General features: G+C 47.3%; 1 protein-coding gene across 1 annotated transcript; it reads left to right on the top strand.

The window, feature by feature from the left end:
• The first annotated feature begins 1,344 nt into the window (after nt 1–1,344).
• LOC140420901 (regulator of cell cycle RGCC-like) lies at nt 1,345–19,785 on the top strand. Its single transcript, XM_072505031.1, has 5 exons — nt 1,345–1,445; nt 6,110–6,274; nt 11,661–11,738; nt 16,217–16,279; nt 19,390–19,785. Exons 1-5 carry the CDS (start codon nt 1,418–1,420, stop codon nt 19,398–19,400), a joined length of 345 nt encoding a protein of 114 aa, XP_072361132.1. The 5' UTR covers nt 1,345–1,417; the 3' UTR covers nt 19,401–19,785.
• The last annotated feature ends 291 nt before the right edge of the window (nt 19,786–20,076 follow it).

The following is a 20,076-nucleotide window of genomic DNA, read 5'->3' as shown; positions in this document are numbered from 1 at the left end:
TCAAAAGTTCCGTGTGATCATTCCCCGAAACTGGCGGGCAGCCACAGTTTCGGTCCAGCACCAGGTAGGAGTCTTCCAACGTTTCTTCGGGGCTTTCCCTCCTAGTCGCCAGCAGGTGACGAGCGTAGACCTGGTTCACAGGGCGGATATAATGTCCTTCTAGCAGCATAATTCGCCGCTTCCTCGATAAGAGGATAGATCCCAGGGCTGACCCGTGAGCGTAAGAGATGCATCTTTTGTCCTTCCGTGGGGGTGTCGCCGGCCGTGTCGAGGTAGCCCTTAAAGCACGCCAGCCAATGTTTGAAAATAGCAGCAGAGTTGTCCGCGTGGGGGCTGAGCTGAAGGCACTCCGGTTTGATACGGAGATCCATCCTTTCAACTGATGTTCTAGCAGATTAAATTGATGCGCAATCAATTACTCTCAAGGCAAAGTGATTCATAACTGAAGGCTTTAATCTGCTAGAACTCTTCCCCAGCAGCTTCGATACAGAAAGTGAAGGCTGCTGGGACGGCACTCCTCAACTGCAAAATAATAATAATACTCTTTATTGTGAAAAGTAATGTGCCTAGACAGGGTCTGCCCATGCCAGCACAGCAACTGTTCTCTAGGCGCAGCAAGAGCACAATCCTCCCCCCTCCAAACCTTACCCCTCTTCCCCAACCCCCAACCTAATCTCCCCCCCAAAACTTCACCCTCCAACCTCACCACCCCCTCCCCCAAACTCACTCCCCCTCCTCCAACCTCATTCCGCCTCCTCTAACCTCGCTCCACCCCTCCCCTCTCTCCCTCCTCACCATCTCCCACCCCCAGACCTCCCCGCGAACGTCACCCCTTCCTCTCCCGCCCAATTGCCCCCAACCTCACTCCCCCCAACCCAATCCCCACAAAACTCAAAGGCGGAAGGAGAGTTCTGGGTTTGGAAGTGAAAAGCACGGTCTGAGAATGATACAAATTCAATCAGGACTTTAAAACAAAATTGGATAAGGCTTGAAAGGGAAAAAAAATACAGGGCCACAGAGGAAAGGAGCGGGAACGGGGCTGGGGGATACAGCTAGAACAGACAGGATAGGCCGAATGGCCTTTTTGTGTGATTCTGTGATATTTTCATTGGGACATCCAAACTTAAAGAGAGGAGGGACCTTCTTACGCAGCAAACTTCACAACATCACATTCAGACTGAAAGTTTATTAATTTAGGAACCTTCAGGGTGATTCCGCCTGGTTTAAAATTCCGATGACATCAGGGAGTTTTCCGCCTTACTTTCTGGCTTCCCGCTGATTGGCTGCAGCGCCCATCAATCAGACCCTGCCTGGGATTGTGATTGGGTCGCTCAGGGCTATGGGGCGGCACATTGAGGTGGATAAAAGAACACGTCCCGTTTTAGAAAGTTAGAGAGAAGCGAGTCGAGCCATCAGCATGGATTCAAATGATGCAGTCAATTCCGGTAAGAGACTGGGACTGGGGACAGCGCCTGGGGACAGAGTCTGCCTGGGACTGGGTGTGTCTGTGCCTGGCACTGAGTGTGTCTGGGGCTGGCACTGGCACTGAGTGTGTCTGGGGCTGGCACTGAGTCTGCCTGGCACTGAGTGTGTCTGGGACTGGCACTGAGTGTGTCTGGGACTGGCACCGAGTGTGTCTGGGGCTGACACTGTGTGCCTAGGGCTGACACTGTGTGCCTAGGGCTGGCACTGAGTGTGTCTGGTACCGAGTGTACCTGGGACTGGCACGGAGTGTGCCTGGGACTGGCACGGAGTGTGCCTGGGACTGGCACGGAGTGTGCCTGGGACTGGCACGGAGTGTGCCTGGGGCTGGCACTGAGTGTGTCTGGTACCGAGTGTACCTGGGACTGGCACGGAGTGTGCCTGGGACTGGCACGGAGTGTGCCTGGGACTGGCACGGAGTGTGCCTGGGACTGGCACGGAGTGTGTCTGGGACTGAGTCTGCCTGGGACTGGCACTGAATCTACCTGGGACTGACATTGAATCTGTCTGGGACTGGCACTGCATGTGTCTGGTGCTGGCAATGACTGTGTCTGGTACCGAGTGTACCTAGGACTGGCACGGAGTGTACCCGGGACTGGCACGGAATGTGCCTGGGACTGGCACGGAATGTGCCTGGGACTGGCACGGAGTGTGCCTGGGACTGGCACAGAGTGTGTCTGGGACTGAATCTGCCTGGGACTGGCACTGAGTGTGTCTGGGACTGAGTCTGCCTGGGACTGGCACTGAACCTACCTGGGACTGACATTGAATCTGTCTGGGACTGGCACTGCGTGTGTCTGGGACTGGCACTGCGTGTGTCTGAGACTGCCACTTCCTGGGACTGGCACTGGCACTGAGGTGTGTCTGGCACGGAGTCTGCCTGGGGCAACCATTGAGACTGGAACTGAGTGCAACTGGCATTGACTCTGAGACTGAGAATAAGTCTGTCTGGGACCAGCATTGAGACTGGAACTGAGTGCCACTGGCATTGAGTCTGAGACTGGGACACGCATTGGCATTGAGAATGACACTGAAACTGTCACCTGGTCTAACACTGAAACTTGCTCAGAGTCACAACTCGCATGTCGCAGGTGTTAAATGTTTCGCTGTCAAAAGGAATGAAGTTATTTAAAATAGTCACCTAGTCAGTGGTGACTGCGGCTGCATCGCTGTGTGATGAGCCAGCGAGGACAAGCCTGCTTCTCTATTGTAAACAGCACATGTTGCAAACTGTCGGCAGGTCTGGAGGCTATTGTGGGAGAGAAACTAAATTGATGTTTGGAGTCTGTCACATTTCACCAAAAGTGCTTTCCATTCTGATGAAGATTTGAAACTTGAACCATGTTTCTTTCACCACGGGTACCGCCTAAATTAGTCAGCATTTCCTGTTCATATTCCAGACTTTCAGCATTCGCTGTACTTTCAGATGGGGGCACTCATAGTCTGTGAGGTCTGAAACTTTAAGATAATTTAACTGTTTCTGATCACCCTCCCTGATAACATAATCACCATTCCCGCTTAAAATGTCTTTGAAAATTCATTCTTGGGGCGTAGCTATCAATAGCAAGGCAGCAACACAACACCCAGCCCTTGCTACCCTGAAGGCATGAAGTTAAAACGAGTATGTAGGACTGGAGTCGCATGTGGAGCAGGCTGGTTAAAGGAGCGGGTGGTGGGCAATCCTGCAGTTTTTAATAATTTTCCTCTGGTGTCAGCACACAAATTGCCAGATTTATTCAGCTTGGCTTGTTATTGGTGGCGTCGAAAGGCTTGATCGTAATGAACATACCCAACCACAGGAGTGGCATTTGGGTGTCTGGACTCTGAAACCCAGAGGTCAGAGGCCTCCAGTGGACCCGGTGGTAAAAGGAAACAAGCTTTTAGGGGCACATATTCTTTGCACAGGGTCCCCACTTGAAAATTGCTGCCCCTTGATTGCAAGAGGCCCCAAGAAGAGGAGGGGCACTTATTGGATCCAGTAACGGAAAGGTAATTTAGAGCATGGGACATCTGCACAGGATCCATATTGAGATCAGTACTGTCCAGCAGCAAGTAGCCTGCTTGATCGACACCCTACCACCAATTTAAGCATTAAATGCAGTGGCAGCAGTGTGTACCATCTGCAAGATGCACTACGGCAACTTTGACCTCCCACGCCTGTGACATCTACCACCTGGAAGAAAAAATGCGAACTGGGAACAGCACCACCTGCAAATTTCCCTCCAAGTCACTCACCTTGGAACTATATTGGCATTCTTTCATTATTGCTTGGTCAAAATCCAGGAACTCCCTCCTTAATAGCACTGTGGTGTACAGACAGTTCAAGAAGGCAGGTCACCACCACCTTCTCAGGGACATAGTGTTGGGCAATAAATACCAGCGACTTTCATCACTTGAGAACAAATTGTTGAAAATCTATCATAAAACCAGCTGCTGCACCTGCCTTCCTCTGAGTATTAAACTCTAGAGCTGGCCGCTGCTGCTGCCTGGACATTTCTGAAGTTAAGATAAAATGTCGCAGAGTATTCAAAGGCCTTGTGCTGAGGACTCATTCATGAGGTGAGGGTAAAAAAACCTCTTTTTAAAATCCCAATGGGTCTCGCCTTCAGAATCTGATTAGATGGCAGCTGCAGCCAAGATGGAAGTTTACCCGAGGTAAATAGGGTGAAATAATCCTGTTTTGATCCAGACTACGTCCCGGAATTATGTAATTTTAATGATTTCATTCAAACCTTTGTGTAATTCACCATACTTGAAGTAAAGGACATGTATCGATTCGCTGCCAGTCTCTGCTGGCTAGTTTAATTAACACTGGGAGATCGAGATATATATTATCCTTCAGTCATTGCCTTCCGCCTGGGATTGTGACGGAGATCAGAATTCAAGTCTTGCTCTGGCTGCATCGTCTTTTATGATCTCAAGACATCCAAAACTGCTTTGTGCTGAATTGAATCAATTTCCATGTAACAAAATCCCACGGGCAGCAATGTGGTAATGAAGGTGGCACAATGGTTAGCACTGCTTCCTCACAGCTCCAGGGTCCCATGTTCAATTTCGACTTCGGGTGACTGTGTGGAGTTTGCACTTTCTCCCCGTGTCTGCGTGGGTTTCCTCCGGGTGCTCCGGTTTCCCTCACAGATGTGCAAGTTAGGTTTATTGGCCATGCTAAATTGCCCCTTAGTGTCCAAACGTTTTGGTAGGGTTACGATGATAATAATAAACGAAAGAGAAAATGCTGGAAAATCTCAGCAGGTCTGGCAGCATCTGTAGGGAGAGAAAAGCACTAACGTTTCGAGTCCGATGACTCTTTGTTAAAGCTTTGTCAAAGCAGCTTTGGCAAAGAGTCATTGGACTCGAAACATTAGCTCTTTTCTCTCCCTACTGATGCTGCCAGACCTGCTGAGATTGTCCAGCATTTTCTCTTTCGTTTCGGATTCCAGCATCCGTAGTAATTTGCTTTTATCCAGGGGATAATAATAATCTTTATTGGTGAGACAAGTAGGCTTACATTAACACAGCACTGTTGTTACTGTGAAAGTCCCCAAGTCGCCACACTCCGGCGCCCGTTTGTGTACACTGCGGGAGAATTCAGAATGTCTAATTCACCTAACAAGCACGTCTTTCGGGACTTGTGGGAGGAAACCGGAGCACCCGGAGGAAATCCATGCAGACACAGGACGAACGTACAGACTCCACACAGCGTCAGGGACCGAAGCTGGGAATCGAACCCGAGTCACTGGCTCTGTGAAGCAACAGTGGTAACCACTATGCTACCATGCCCTGGTAGGGTGGAGGCTTGGGCTTCAGTGGGAGGCTCATTCCAAGGGCTGTTGTAGACTAGATGGGCCGAATGGCTTCTTTCTGCACTGTAGGGATTCTATGATTCAATGATCAAATAATCTATTTTTTAGTGATGACCTTGGTGGAAGGTTAAATATTAGATGGGGCACTCGGGAGAACTTCCCTGCTCTTTGAAATCATGACTTGGGACCTTGTACGCCCAGCTGAGAAGGTGGGCAAGGCTTCTGAAAGACAGCACCTCTGGGAATGCAGCATTCCCTCAGTACTGCATTAAGTGTCATCCTGCATGGTGTGCTCATGTGTTCGGAGCCGAACCTTAACTCCTGTTTTTCTGACTCGGACATGGGAGTAACACTAAACTACAATTACGAATTCCCTGTTTTTTAAAAATCCTTTCATGGAATGTAAGTATCACAAACAAGGCCAGCATTTGTTCCCCATCACGAATTAAGTGTGTTGTGAAATGTGTATAAATGGAAATACAAAACATACAAAGTACAGAAAACACTGGATAATCGCAGCAGGTCTGACAGCATCTGTGAGGAGAGAACGGAGCTAATGTTTCAAGTCTGGCAGACTCTATAACATTAGCTCCCTTCTCTCTCCACAGATGCTGTCAGACCTGCGGAGGTTGCCCAGTAGTTTCTGTTTTTGTTTCAGGTTCCAGCATCTGCAGTAATTGGCTTTTACTACAAAGTACAGTTGGATTGTTTGATGTCAGATGGAAAAGTTGATTATTTTTCATGTCAGCCTGAGCATGATAAGAATATTTTAATTTTTTTTATAAAGCAACCTGGCTAAGTGTGACTTTTGAAAATCTTTTCAGTGTGGAATGAGAATGAATTTGATGCTCTCCTGAATGAATTCAATACAGTCATGGAAGACCTCTCCTGCTCTACAAACAATGGTGTTCAGTATGAGGAGCACTTGAATCAAATGAAGAAGATGAGCACCGCCAATGCTGCTGACAGTGGAATCGATGACTCGGATAGTGAGTGATACAGTTTTGTATGATTATTGGGTTTGGGAATGGGAGGGCTGGGTAACAATTATATTCCATTGCTATAGTTCAGATGTTTTATTAAAATTTGGAATGGGCTGAGTGTAATCATGTCTTGGGATCTGCTCAAAGTTTGCAAGGACTCACTGCTGAATAAACAGGAATAGGGGGCCGTATTTGTGCAGAGGTTCGTAGTTAGCAGGAGATGCTTGTTTTTGGGAATGTAAGAGCAGACTGGTGTGGCCACAGATCTCTTGGTTTGGGAATACATTCTGCAATGCTCACATTTGTAAAATGTGACTGAGCTCATGAGGGAGAAAGGATTAAGAAGATTTGATAATGGGGGTAGAAGAAGGATGGGAGGAGATCCGTGTGGAGCATAAACACTGGCATTGTTGGAACAGATGGCCTCTTCCTGTGGTGTATGCAGCATGCCATTCTATGTTATTGGCTTTGGAGGCATGTGGCATTTTTAAAAAATAATAATTTTTGAGGTGTAGATGTGGCTGGCAACGCCAACATATATTTCCTGTCCCAAGGTACACTGCGAAGTTGGTGGATACTTTCTTGTACAGTTAATCATGGGCTTTCTTGGTTATTATGGAAGTTTGTTAAGAGTCAACCACACTGGCATGGGACTGGGGGTCAAGTATAAGTCCGACTGGATAGTGACAGTAGGTTTTCGTCCCTAAAAGAAAATAGTGAACTGGTTGAGATTGTACAACAATGCAACAACATCTCAGTGAGATACCAGATTATTCCAGGTTTAAGCGGAAACACTGAATTTTATTTCTAAAATTGCCATGTTTTAAAAAAAAATTCAATTCTGGGATATAGGCATCACTGGCTAGACCAGCATTTTCATTGTCCATCCCTAATTGCTCTTGAGAAGGTGGTGATGAGCTGCCATCTTGAATCGCCGAGTTCATGCAATATAGGTACATCCACAGTGCTGTTACGGAGGAAGTTCCAGGATTTTGACCCAGCAACAGTGAAGGAACGGCGATATATTTTCAAGTCAGGAGGGTGAGTGGCTGGGAGGGGAACGTCCAGGTGGTGGTGTTCCCATGTGTCTGCTGCTCTTGTCCTTCTAGCTGGTAGTGTTGCATGTTTGGAAGGTGCTGTCTAAGGAGCCATGATGAGATCCTGCAGTGCATCTTGTAGATAGTACACATTTCTGCCACTGTGCATTGGTGGTGGAGGGAGTGAATGTTTGTGGAAGCGGTGGCAATCAAGCAGGGCTGCTTTGACCTGGATGGCGTCAAGCTTCTTGAGTGTTGTTGGAGCTGTATTCACACAAGTAAGGGGAGAGTATTCCATCACATTCCTGATTTGTGCCTTGTAGATGGTGGACAGGCTTTGAAGAGTCAGGAGGTGAGTCACTTGCTGCAGGCATCCCAGCCTCTGACCTGCTCTTGTAGCCACAGGATTAATATGGCTAGTCCAGTTTAGATTATAATCAATGATAACCCACAGGATGTTGATAGTTGGGGATTCAGTGATGCTATTGCCGTTCTATGATGGGTCTTAACCTAGCATCCTAATTTTTATCCCAGGCATCTGGATCACCAGATCAGTAACTAAGCACTTCCCCTACCCACAGTACAAATTGAGTTTGGTTGCTTGCCAAGGCTCTTCTTGAACTAGTAATAGCTGCTAATGTTGCTCTATGCATGGTCGCACTATTGTTTTCTTACTCCCCAAGGAAACATTTTATCCTGTTACTCTAATAATAATAATAATCGTTTTATTGTCATACGTAGGCTTACATTAACACTGCAATGAAGTTACTGTGAAAAGTCCCTAGTCGCCACAGTCCGGCGCCTGTTCGGGTACACAGAGGGAGAATTGAAAATGTCCAAATTACCTAACTTTCGGGACTTGTGGGAGGAAACCGGAACACCCGGACGAAACCCACGCAGACATGGGGAGAACGTGCAGACTCCGCACAGACAGTGACGCAAGCTGGGAATAGAACATACAGTGCAGAAGGAGGCCATTCGGCCCGTCGAGTCTGCACCAACCCACTTAAGCGCTCACTTCCACCCTATCCCCATAACCCAATAACCCCTCCTAACCTTTTTGGTCACTCAGGGCAATTTATCATGGCCAATCCACTTAACCTGCCCGTCTTTAGACTGTGGGAGGAAACCCACGCAGACATGGGGAGAACGTGCAGACTCCGCACAGACAGTGACCCAAGCTGGGAATCGAACCCGGGTCCCTGGAGCTGTGAAGCAACAGTGCTAACCACTGTGCTACTGTCCCGCCCATAAAAATGGACTTCTTAATCTTTCCATTTCTCTAAAGTTTGTTTGGATGTCCTTTCCCCATTCATTAACTCATCAAAACAAAAATGTCAATAATCTATGTAAATGTTTTTCCCCTGGTCTGAAGCAAAATGGAAATATTGCATGAATTTAAATTTGCTTCAATTTTTTTGTGGTGTTTAATTTGGCAAACATTTTATTGATAGGCGATTATCATAGAATTTACAGTGCAGAAGGAGGCCATTCAGCCCATCGAGTCTGCACCGGCTTTTGGAAAGAGCACCCTACCCAAGGTCAACACCTCCACCCTATCCACACAACCCAGCAACCCCACCCAACACTAAGGGCAATTTTGGACACTAAGGGCAATTTATCATGGCCAATCCACCTAACGTGCACATCTTTGGACTGTGGGAGGAAACCGGAGCACCCGGAGGAAACCCACGCACACACGGGGAGGATGTGCAGACTCCGCACAGACAGTGACCCAAGCCGGAATCAAACCTGGGACCCTGGAGCTTTGAAGCAATTGTGCTGTCCACAATGCTACTGTGCTGCCCCAGATGTAGTTGAGCATTCCCCGGATATCAATGAAATCATTGAGGGTTCTAGAACAATAAAGTTCTAGAACAATAAGTTCTAACATTAACTAGTGTCTACCGTAACTCTAAAATGCAAACGGTGCATATTGTTCTTTCAGATAGGATTGGGTTTCTATTGGTGTTGAAATCTGTGCCGCGCCTTTAGGCTGGGATTCGGCAAACATTTACATTCATCCTGTAGTGAGCTCTAATCTGCCTGATTTTTAATACTCCATTTGAAGTATTAATCTCCTTCTATTGAACAAAACTCTTTTTATTTAAAACGGATTTTACCTAAAAGAGTTAATAATTTTCAAGTTGTAAGTGTGGTTGGTGTGCTGCCCTGTTGAAAATTCTGTCTATCGAACAGGACATTAAAATCATGCTTCATCTGCCCTCTCAGGTGAATGTAAAAGATCGCATGGTACTTTTCAAAGAAAATCTGGGGAGTTCCCCCAGTCATTATTTATCCCTCACTTCACATCTGCCTATTGTATTATTGCTAATTGTGGGTCCACGTGTACAAAATGGCTGCTACATTTTCTAAATTACAACAGTGACTGCACTTCAACAAGTACTCCATAGGTTGCAATTCTCATGAGAATGTCATGAGGCTTTTGCAAGATGCTATACTAAAGCAAGTCTTCTTTTCTTGCAATTAATGCTAACTTGAATTAGGGTGGGATAGCAACACATCCCATGTCACTGCCCACCATAGTGGAGAGAAGGCTGAATACTTTCCTTCCATATGTGGGAGTGTCTGATTAAACCTGCAGGAAGAATGACGTTACCCCTTGGCCCTACCGTGATGATACAATGGGCTAGCAATTTTAACCTCACCCTCCCATCAGGGAGCTGGCAAGTATGGCTGCAACATTGGCTTTGTAGCCTGTTAACTTTTACTCCCCCTTGGAGTCATTGCGTTGAGTGTAAAAACAGCAAACTGTCCAATCCCATGGGTTTCCCCTCAGCAAATTAGATTTAAATTAGCCAATGGATGTGGAAGCTGTGGTTTATGATCCTATGGTTTATGATCCTAACCCAAATGTATCAGAGTGCTGCTTTTCAGATCTTTTGACTCTGCTTATATCATAATCTGCTATATGTGTCGGATTCAAATGAGAATTTGTCAACTTTCTCTGAGATTGGCTTGTAAAATGGGCTAGTGCCAGCTCATTAGTTTAATTTGCCTGAGCTAAAACATCCTGACAATCAAAATGGTTCTTAAGCATGTTACTTTGTTTCTCTTCCCCCCTCAGGAAAGAGGGGGAAAACACGGTTGCAACTTTGGCTTGTTTTAAGTGTGCTCCGTTTCAGTATCACTTCTTGCATGTATGTGGTCACTATGCATTAGTGAAGAATGAGTCACATTCACTTTCAAAGATCCTATTCATATCAGGGGCGTCATTCTCCGACCCCCCGCCGGGTCGGAGAATGGCCGTTGGCCGCCGTGAATCCCGCCCCCGCCCCCGCCGAAGTCTCCGCTCCCGGAGATTGGGCGGGGGCGGGAATCCAGCCGCGCCGGTTGGCGGGACCCCCCGCTGGATTCTCCGGCCCGGATGGGCCGAAGTCCCGCCCAGAAACTGCCTGTCCCGCCGGCGTAAATCAAACCTGGTATTTACCGGCGGGACCAGGCGGCGTGGGCGGGCTCCGGGGTCCTGGGGGGGGGCGCGGGGCGATCTGACCCCGGGGGGTGCCCCCACGGTGGCCTGGCCCGCGATCGGGGCCCACCGATCCGCGGGCGGGCCTGTGCCGTGGGGGCACTCTTTCCCTTCCGCCTCCGCTACGGCCTCCACCATGGCGGAGGCGGAAGAGACTCTCCCCACTGCGCATGCGCGGGAAACTTTCGGCGGCCGCTGACGCTCCCGCGCATGCGCGGAGAAACTGACAGCGGCCGCTGACGCTCCCGCGCATGCGCCGCATTTCCGCGCCAGCTGGCGGGGCAACAAACGCCATTTCCGCCAGCTGGCGGGGCGGAAATCCCTCCGGCGTCGGCCTAGCCCCTCAATGTTGGGGCTAGGCCGCCAAAGATGCGGAGACTTCCGCACCTTTTTGCCGGCGCGATGCCCGTCTGATTTGCGCCAGCTTTGGCGCCAGTCGGCGGGCATCCCGCCGTTGGGGGAGAATTTCGCCCCAGATCTCTCATAACCACAAGATATCTTCAGGCAATTAAGTACTATTGCAGTGTCGTCACTGTTGTAATGCAGGGACACACAATAGTTAATGCATGCACAGTAAGATCCCACAAATAGCAATGAGATGCATCACTGATTAAACTGGGATACACATCCTGTTTTGAGTTGTAGGGTTGAGGTAAAAAGAAAAATCAGGATGAGGAATAAAATATTGCAATAAATAATCTAAAAAAGTGTTCTGATTCTGGAACGTTGGCAGAATGGACTCCAGCGCTGCTGTAATCTGACCTGTGAAGTTGGTGCTAGATATTGATCATTCACCTTAAAAGGTGGCTGGGCAAAGAGCAGAAGAAAGCAACACTCTTATATCTTTGACTTTTATTACTAACAGGTACAGGCTCATCTGCTGGGAGCAGCTTAAACTGTAGTATTGAGAAACTGAACTCTGTGGATACAACAACGTCTAAAGGTAGGAAATAAACAACTTTTTTATTAAAACCTCCTAACTTTGCTCTTAGTACTCCTGCAGTGGTGGCAGCAAATGTCTAGATACCCTTGATGATGAGTAACTATAAGTACCAGTTATACTGGCTGATGCTATCGTTCATCATCCAGTGCTAAAGTCCTTATTGGAATTGTACATTGTGGGAATGATGGTATGTTCCAGTCGCAGTCATGTCAATTATTGTTGTAGAACCCTCAATTATTTCAGTGACATCCGGGAAATGACGTGAACTTGGTTACTTCTAATGGATTCCTCAGCTGCTGGAGATATTTAATACTCAGTTGGGAGTTAAGTCATAGACTAATGTGGGACCAGTTAGTCCAAATTACAACTGACCCTTCCTTGCTTTCAAGATCACCATCCTCACAACTATGTTTCCAACCCCCCGCTGCCTTTCTCATTCAGCAGGGGCTGTATGCATCTCACTTTCCCCATCTTAGCTGGCCCTTTGACCTTCCCCACCATCTTCCCAACAGAGCGCGTGCTCTCGCTCTCCAAGAGATTTCCTCTCTTTCCAAATGGCAGCAGAATGTATTACCACAGCTCTCTCCAAATCCTCACAAGGCCATCCTTTGCTTTCCCTACCATGAGGCGGTATCTCGCTCAACCTTTCCGGCTCTCAAAGATTGTGTTCTCCTTTCAACTTCATTGTATGGTAATGTTGAGACACCCAACAACCAGAAGTTTATTCCAAGTTGATAGATCTCTGTGTATTTGCATATCAGGCCCATTACCCATCATAAGGTAAGCGTATTCTTGCCCAGATGCCATGGAACATAGATTGCTTGCTTTCTCCTATCAATCGTGGTTATTTGTATAAGCAGCATGTATATATTGTACTTTTACATGGGGCCTCTCATTAAGGGGTATGGTATTGAGGATTGGTGGCCAGGTCGAGATCCAGCATTGAAGAAAGATATAACTTGAGTCCAAAGCATTTGGAAGTGTTTATGAGTGTTGCACTGCTTGGAAAGAAGGTGGTGGTGGGATGATGTGAGGGAATAACCTGAAGGCCATGTTAATGGTTAGATTTATAATTACATCTCTGGATTCTCAAATTGATTTATCCATTGTTTTATAGTCCATACACTTCTTAGTAAAGAATGAGGGATTTATTACCTAGAATTTCTTTTTTGGTGCAATGATTATGATATGATTGGCTTATGAGGTAGAAATCTCTGGGATCTAATTGGTCAAAGTTCTAGGCCGTGATTGGTTAAGGAGCTCTCCAATCAGGCCCTTCAGGATATTGCAGCATTATTTTCACATAATTACACAGACACAAGTTTTAACAGTTACTGAATCAATGGACTCCAACAAAATAATCTCTTCCTCATCTCTCTGGAGGGAACCATTTCCTGGTGACACATGGTTGCAAGCAGTTTCTGAATGAGCTTGGGGGGTGGGGGTTTTGGGCTTTTGGTTGTGGAGATATCATAGCTAAGCCTGATCTTGCATGTGGGTTTTTCCATTGGGTCATAGCCAATAGCAGCAGAAATCCTGCCTCACTCACCAGCTGTGGGCTTTGTGCCAGTTGTATAGCTGATCAGAGAAGAAATCTCGTCTTTTGTTACTCACCGGCTAAGGGCATTCTGCCAGTTGCATGTGGGTTTTTCCACTGGGGGCAGAGTTAATCCGAGCAGAAATCCCCCCCCCTTTCCTCACTCACCAGCTGCAGGCTTTGTGCCAATTGTATCACCTTGACGACAACCCTGGGTGAGACCAGTACCTTATTCCAGTTCCTCATGACTCTTGGTACTGCTCAGTCACCTTGTCTAGCTAACACAGTTACATTTCTGCCAAGAATTTGTGTGCCAACATGACCTGGCTGTTGAAATTAATTGTAAACCCCCTTGGGAGAGAAGTAGAGACTGAAAGTGCAGCTAAGGGATTTAAATTAATTATACAATTGGGCACAGAAAAACCAAGTTGAAGCCCGAGAAACATAAAAGTGATAGAATATACAGGGTGGTCAGCTGTATGCAAAGTTTATGGTAAACTTTACCATTCATGGAAATCACCATACCTCAGTAATTACTTTAATTTTGCTCACTAACACCCCTTCAGAGTATAGAGAAGAACAAAACTGATCCAAAGAACTGTTTGTTGGAATAGAGATTATGGGGGTGAGTCGATAGAGATGGTCAAAAATGAAGGGATCAGATGGAGGAGGTGAAAACAGACTATTTCCAATGGATTAGGAATGAGAAACAAATCAGGGACAGGGATGTTTGATTAGATGTAAGAGATGAAAATATTTGCTGGTTTAATCTTTGGTATCCATTCAATAAAATTAGATGCTGCTTGCAGATAATTGCTGGCATAGAAATTGAAACTCGCACATGGTAAAAATCCTCAGGGACTAAAACAAAACTGTCGGCTTGAGATGGGCTGCCCATTGCACACAGTCCCTGATGTTCAATTCCGTTTTTTTATTTCCTTGTATGTGACAAAATCGAGGCATTCTGGCACCAAGGGGATTTTCACAGTAACTTCATTGCAGTGTTAATGTAAGCCTACTTGTGAGATAAATAAAGATTATTATGGGTAGCGTCTCTACCCCTGAGCCAATGCCCTGGGTTCGAGTCTCACCCTAGGACTTGATGGCCAAGGCCAAAGCGGCAAAACAGGTTGAGAATCAACCATCCCAAATCCTGCCAGTGGGAGGCGGTAAGAGTGGGAGAGATTCCTGATCATTCATGCTTGATGTAGAGTGATGCCCCTCAAGCTATAAGCCCTTGGTGACAAGCTAGCGACTTGAGGAAAACCTTCACTGTGGGATAGATGTCTGCCTTGGGAACCATTAGGTGCGGGATGTGAAACAACAGCACCATGACAAAATGCAGTCATTGAAACAGGACAAGATTCTCTGGCCTGCCCGCGGCATTTCTCGACAACCCGCCATTGGCCGGCGGCAGGATCTTCTGGCCCTGCCACTGTCAATGGGATTGCCCAGAATCCACCCCATGCTGCCAGGAAACCCACGGCAGGGATGTGCCAATGCCAAGACCAGAAGACCATGCAGGTATGAACAGCTTGAAGATCTCACCCACATTGATTAATGACCTTGTTTCACTTCAAACACAGTGGGCAGGATTTACTGGCTGTTTGCGTTGGCGGAAAATTCCGGTCCCTCGCCGGCACACGGGATTCCCGGTAACGAGGGGTGCAGTCAACAGGAAATCCCGTTGACAGCGGCGGGACTGGTAGATCCTGTGGCGGGCTGTCTCCCCTGCCGAAAAACACAAGGCGGGGTAGTTGGCAAATCCCGTCCAGTGTGTAAAATTCTCCAGGTCTATTTCTCCATGCTCCTTGCTAAAACTTTGTCTTTTATTGGCTTGGAGATGGTGCTAAAATATTCTTGGTCCCCCAGGCCCTGGAAACTTTACGGCGTCCCGGTAGAACAGGAACAGATTTGAGGAAATTCCTGTGCCAGACGTCAGCAAGTACAGCAAGTTGTTCAAAGTGTTTGGGCCAGGCAATGTGGAAGTTAAACACAATAGAATGTTTGTGTTAAGCAAAATGCAGCGGATGCTGGAATCTGAAACAAACAGAAAATGCTGGAAAAACTCAGCAGGTCTGGCAGCATCTCTAAGGGGAGAAAGGAGAGTTGATGTTTCGAGTCACTTTGGCTCTTCATCAGAACTGAGAGAGGGAAAATCTATCGGATACTATCCTGTAGCTGGAAGAGATGGCACAAAAGCGCAGCAAACTTAAGAACAAGAGATAGGTGACCATTGAGCCTATACATAATTACATTACCAGGGCCCAAGGTTCTATTTCCGGCTTGGGTCACTGTCTGTGCGGAGTCTGTACATTCTCCCCGTGTCTGCGTGGGTTTCCTCCGGGTGCTTCGGTTTCCTATCACAGCCCAAAGAAGTGCAGGTTAGGTGGATTGGCCATTGCCCTTAGTGTCCAAAAAGGTAGGGTGGGATTGCTGGGTAGTGGGGATAGGTTGGAGGTGTAGGCTTAAATGGGGTGCTCTTTCCAGGTGCTGGTGCAGACTTGATGAGCCGAATGGCCTCCTTCAGCACTGTAAATTCTATGATTTCAAATGTCAAATCCCTCCAGGGTTTTGCCTTCCCTGTCTCTGTAATCTTCCAGGACTTTGGCCAGTGGTGTTGAAGGAGTGACAATATATTTCCAAATCAGGATGGTGCATGACATGCAACAAAACCAGGAGATGGTGGTATTCCCATGCGCCCGCTGCCCTTGTTCTTCTAGGCAGTGAAGCTTAAAGATGTGGGAGGTGCTGTCAAAGGAGTCCTGGGGGAGTTGCTGCAGTGCATCTTTGTCCTGATTGCTCTTGTGGAGCACCTTGAGATGTTTTAAAGTGTTAAAGGCTTGTTGTTGCTGTGGGTTAGTAAAATCCAAGCAGATAGGCTGAATTACCTTTTGAGTTATTCTCAACCTGTAGACTAAATACTTTTTTTCTCCTTCAGCCAAACTTGGAGACACAAGGGATTTGGAGGATTTTATTGCAGACCTGGATCAGACATTAGCAGGTACATAATTATTTAATACATTTTTTGGTAGATCTAATAGATTTATAATCTGCATTGTCACTTGTTTCAACCTCTCCTTGGAAGAATAAAATAACCATTTTCCTAAGTAAGCCAAGTGACTATGACTGGACTGAGTTGCTACCACCTCCGATTGTCTTTTGTTGCCTCCTAGATTCTTTAACTGCTCTCCAGAATGGATCTGTTGTCTTGTTGTCCCAAATATACAAATGCCGGGTTTAAAGCTGCTCCCCATTAGTAAACCTGCTCTATATGTGGGTTGATGTTACATATCCTGATTGCCACCAGTTGATTTCAGCTTCTGCTAGATCCAGTTGGCTCCAGATTCATTGTAACCATGGACAGGATGCTCCGTTTGGGAGACTACCTGCCTAAAGTGCTTCCACATGGACCGAATTACATGCGATTCGCGTTCCCATTGGGGGCGCTATTCGGTAAAGAGTCAGAACGTGCAAATGGGCCGGCAATCTGCCGGTGTGAATTCAGTGCAATTCCCAGCCCAGCGGGCGTTCTAACTGCTGGGGCCGGAGTTAGCGCTAAAGAGCCTGGCAGCTGGAGTAGTTTTCAAGCGCTCCACTCATCGCACTTTCACTGCAGCCTCCAACGTGGCTCACAGAAGACCTGCACCCCCCCCCCCCCCACCCCCTCCCTTCCAGGTCGAGAGTCCAAGATGGACCCATAGCTCCATGTCAGTGAAGAGCAGAGGGAGACCTTTTCCCCAGGGTGGGTCGCAGACTCAAGCCTGCCCTGGGAGATGGTGGACAGAGGCAGTCAGCACTGCCAGCCTCATCAGGAGGAGATGGCTGGTGATCCGGAGGGGTGGGGGGTCACTGTTGCGTTCTCTGTCCTGAGAGGGGCAGAGAACCCGGGAGCGTTCCAAAGGCCATGGTGCAGGTACACTCTGGTTGGGGTGAGCTCTGCTGATCCCCTGCTTCCTCTGCAATGGGGCAGCGCTTCTGAGGGGTGTTAGGCCCTGATTAAACTTGGCTGTACCAGACCCTTGATGATGCCGCATGAGGGTTTCCAGAAGAGCAGCCTGGTTGTGCTCCCAGATGACCAGAGGCCTTCTGAGCATTTAAAAGACACAGGTAGCACTCAGCAGTGTGAGAACCTAGGAGCCTCTGAGTACCACCAAATGGGTGTGTTTAAAATACAGACTGCTGCAATGGCAGTCTGAGCCAGGCCACCCAGATCATGAGGGGGCACCCTGAGTCCATGGACTTGGCACCAAGTAGCTCCCCGTTACTACCCCTGGCAGCCAACCCCAGCAAGCTCGGCAGTTTTCAATGGATTTTCAGTATATTTTTGCCTCCCGCTCCCCCACCACAGCCATGGCGCCCAGTCCACGTATGTAAACACTTGTACTAATTTGCACGTGCATGACCTCCACCTGAGAGGGGCGGAGCATTGTGGAAGGGCACCGCGCAATTTTGAAGGAGTCCCGATTCTCCACTCAATCACGATTCGCGTTTCCAACGTTGCGAAGACGAGAATCCAGCCCCTTGATGCAGGTATGGTTTAAAGAGTTGAATGGCTAAAAGGGGGTGAATAGCTGGCTACGACACTTCAATTGAATCAACCATGTTGATTACAGTTTTCAGAAATCAATTTGCACATCCCCAGGACAAACCAGCAGAAAGTATCCAAGGCCAAGTCACCTCCCTCCCATCATAATGCCCAGATTGAGACAGTTCTCTGGCAATTGCATATCATTAGTTTAATTCAGCAGGAAGCCTCCAATAACCAGTTGACAGAAAAACCTGGACAATGCCTCGGTAAAGCAAGCAGCTAGAAACAGTATGCTGCAATTTCATGTAGTTCCCATCCTGAAAAAGGAAAAAACTAACCACCTCCTTACTGATTACCATCATTGCTAACCTCCCGACTATCAAAATGTTGTCTTATCTGAAAGATGGCATCTCCAACAGTGCGGCACACCCTCAGTCGAGTGTCAGTTTATGTGGCACCAATCAGAGTAGTGCAGAGGAGTTCTCCCTGGTGTCCAGGCCAATAGTTGTACCTCAACCACATCCTTAAAACAGATTATCTGGTCATAATGTTATCGCTGTTTGTGGTCAGCCCTCTTTCCTGCATTACTACACTGATCACACTTCAAAGATACTGCAATGGCTCTAAAATACTTTGAGATATCCTAATGTTGTGAAAGATGCTATTTATATGTAATGCCGGAATTCTCCTGCCCTTTCCCCCGTTGGGATAGTCTGGTCCCACCAAAGACAACCCAACGCACCATGGGCGAGGAATGTAAATCGCCATCGCCTTCATCGGGGCCAGAAGATTCTGCTGGTGGCCAATGGCGTGTCACCTCTGTTGCCGGAAATCGCACCATGAAGAGGCTGAAAAATTCCGCCTGAATTCTTTGCGCGGGATTCGCCGTCCGGTTACGGCAGCAGGATTCTCCAAAGCTGCTGCAGTGAATGGGATATGTGGCTGAGCGCTAAAATCTCTGTCCTCGCTAGCAGTGGTAGCGGAGTGGACTCGCAACGGAGACGCCCAGCCTTTGTTTCTGACATCTGCAGTTTGCAGGTGCAATAATGAACCCTTTTGGTTATCATTTTACTGTATCTCCCTCCTTCCCCTCACTCATATCCTTCCACTCTAAAGCATAACTTCAAGTGTCAGGCTAAGCTAACCGGCCCTTAAACAAATTCGCCTGTGGGCCAGAATGCTTTCACTAATTTGTTATTAAAAATAATGATTTGACGGGATTGCCACAATTGCCTTTTGCATATAAATCTACGAGGATTCCAAACAACTACTCATTATCGCCCACAGCCTCACCACACAGACGAACAAAATTATTGGGTGTGGCTGCAACAGTTTGACTTCTGATTTAACATGCTATGTCAAAACTCAGTTCTGGAAGAATGCTTCATTGCTATGTAGGCTGAGGCAACTTTTAGACAGGAATTGTAATGTAGATTTGCGGGAGTCTTTTGCAAACTCTGTCATTATTTATGTGATGTTTTTACTGCGAGTAAACAACACAGCCTGTAATGAACTTGTTCTTCCTTCCCCACTCCTAATTTGCTTGGCACAATGTGGAGTAAACATTCTTTTGCTTGTTACAGAGATGATGTAACTGGAGAAGAGGCACGTTCGCAAAAAACCACAGTGCTGACCGGATGCAGCCTCGGACAAGCTTGGCCTCTCATACTTCAACACTCACTCCAAGGTTGACACAGTGCACTGACGGAACTGTGTGAGGGATGTTGCTGCCTTGTGCAGGCAACCAAGCTGCACAGGAAGGAGGTTGCTTTGCAAATCGATGCAGTTTTCTTTATTGTTGCAGCAAACTTCCTCTGTGTCATCTTGAAAGCAGTATCAAGTTCTTTAGCACATTAAAGGCAACCAGCTATCTTTATCACCAATTGATTCCTGCTTCGAAACTGGAGACCTACTTACCTGTACATTTTGTAAAGTAAATATTTATCTGTTTGAAACCAATTAAAAATTTGAGCTCTGTATATTTTGCCTTCTGAACTAATACTTCTCTAAACACTGGGGGATATAACCACCTTGTGCGGTGGCACAATGAGGTGATCGTGAAATGAACTTTTGTTCCCTATCACTTATTTCTCTGTCCCAGGTGGGGAGAGGGGTGATGGTTCTGTAGGTTCAAACACCATTTCAGAACTTGAGCACGTAATCTAGTACAGTCCTGAGGGAGTGGGTCAGATGTTCAGGGCGGAATTTTCAATTCTGGGATCAAGTCCTATGGAGGGATGGTGGGATTTGGGAATGTTTCCCATCGCAGA

Source organism: Scyliorhinus torazame, chromosome 5 (genome assembly GCF_047496885.1).
Source record: "Scyliorhinus torazame isolate Kashiwa2021f chromosome 5, sScyTor2.1, whole genome shotgun sequence".
Classification (NCBI taxonomy): Eukaryota; Metazoa; Chordata; class Chondrichthyes; order Carcharhiniformes; family Scyliorhinidae; genus Scyliorhinus; species Scyliorhinus torazame.
The sequence above is the reverse complement of the archived record's forward strand: the minus strand, read 5'-3'. Positions and strand labels throughout refer to the sequence as shown.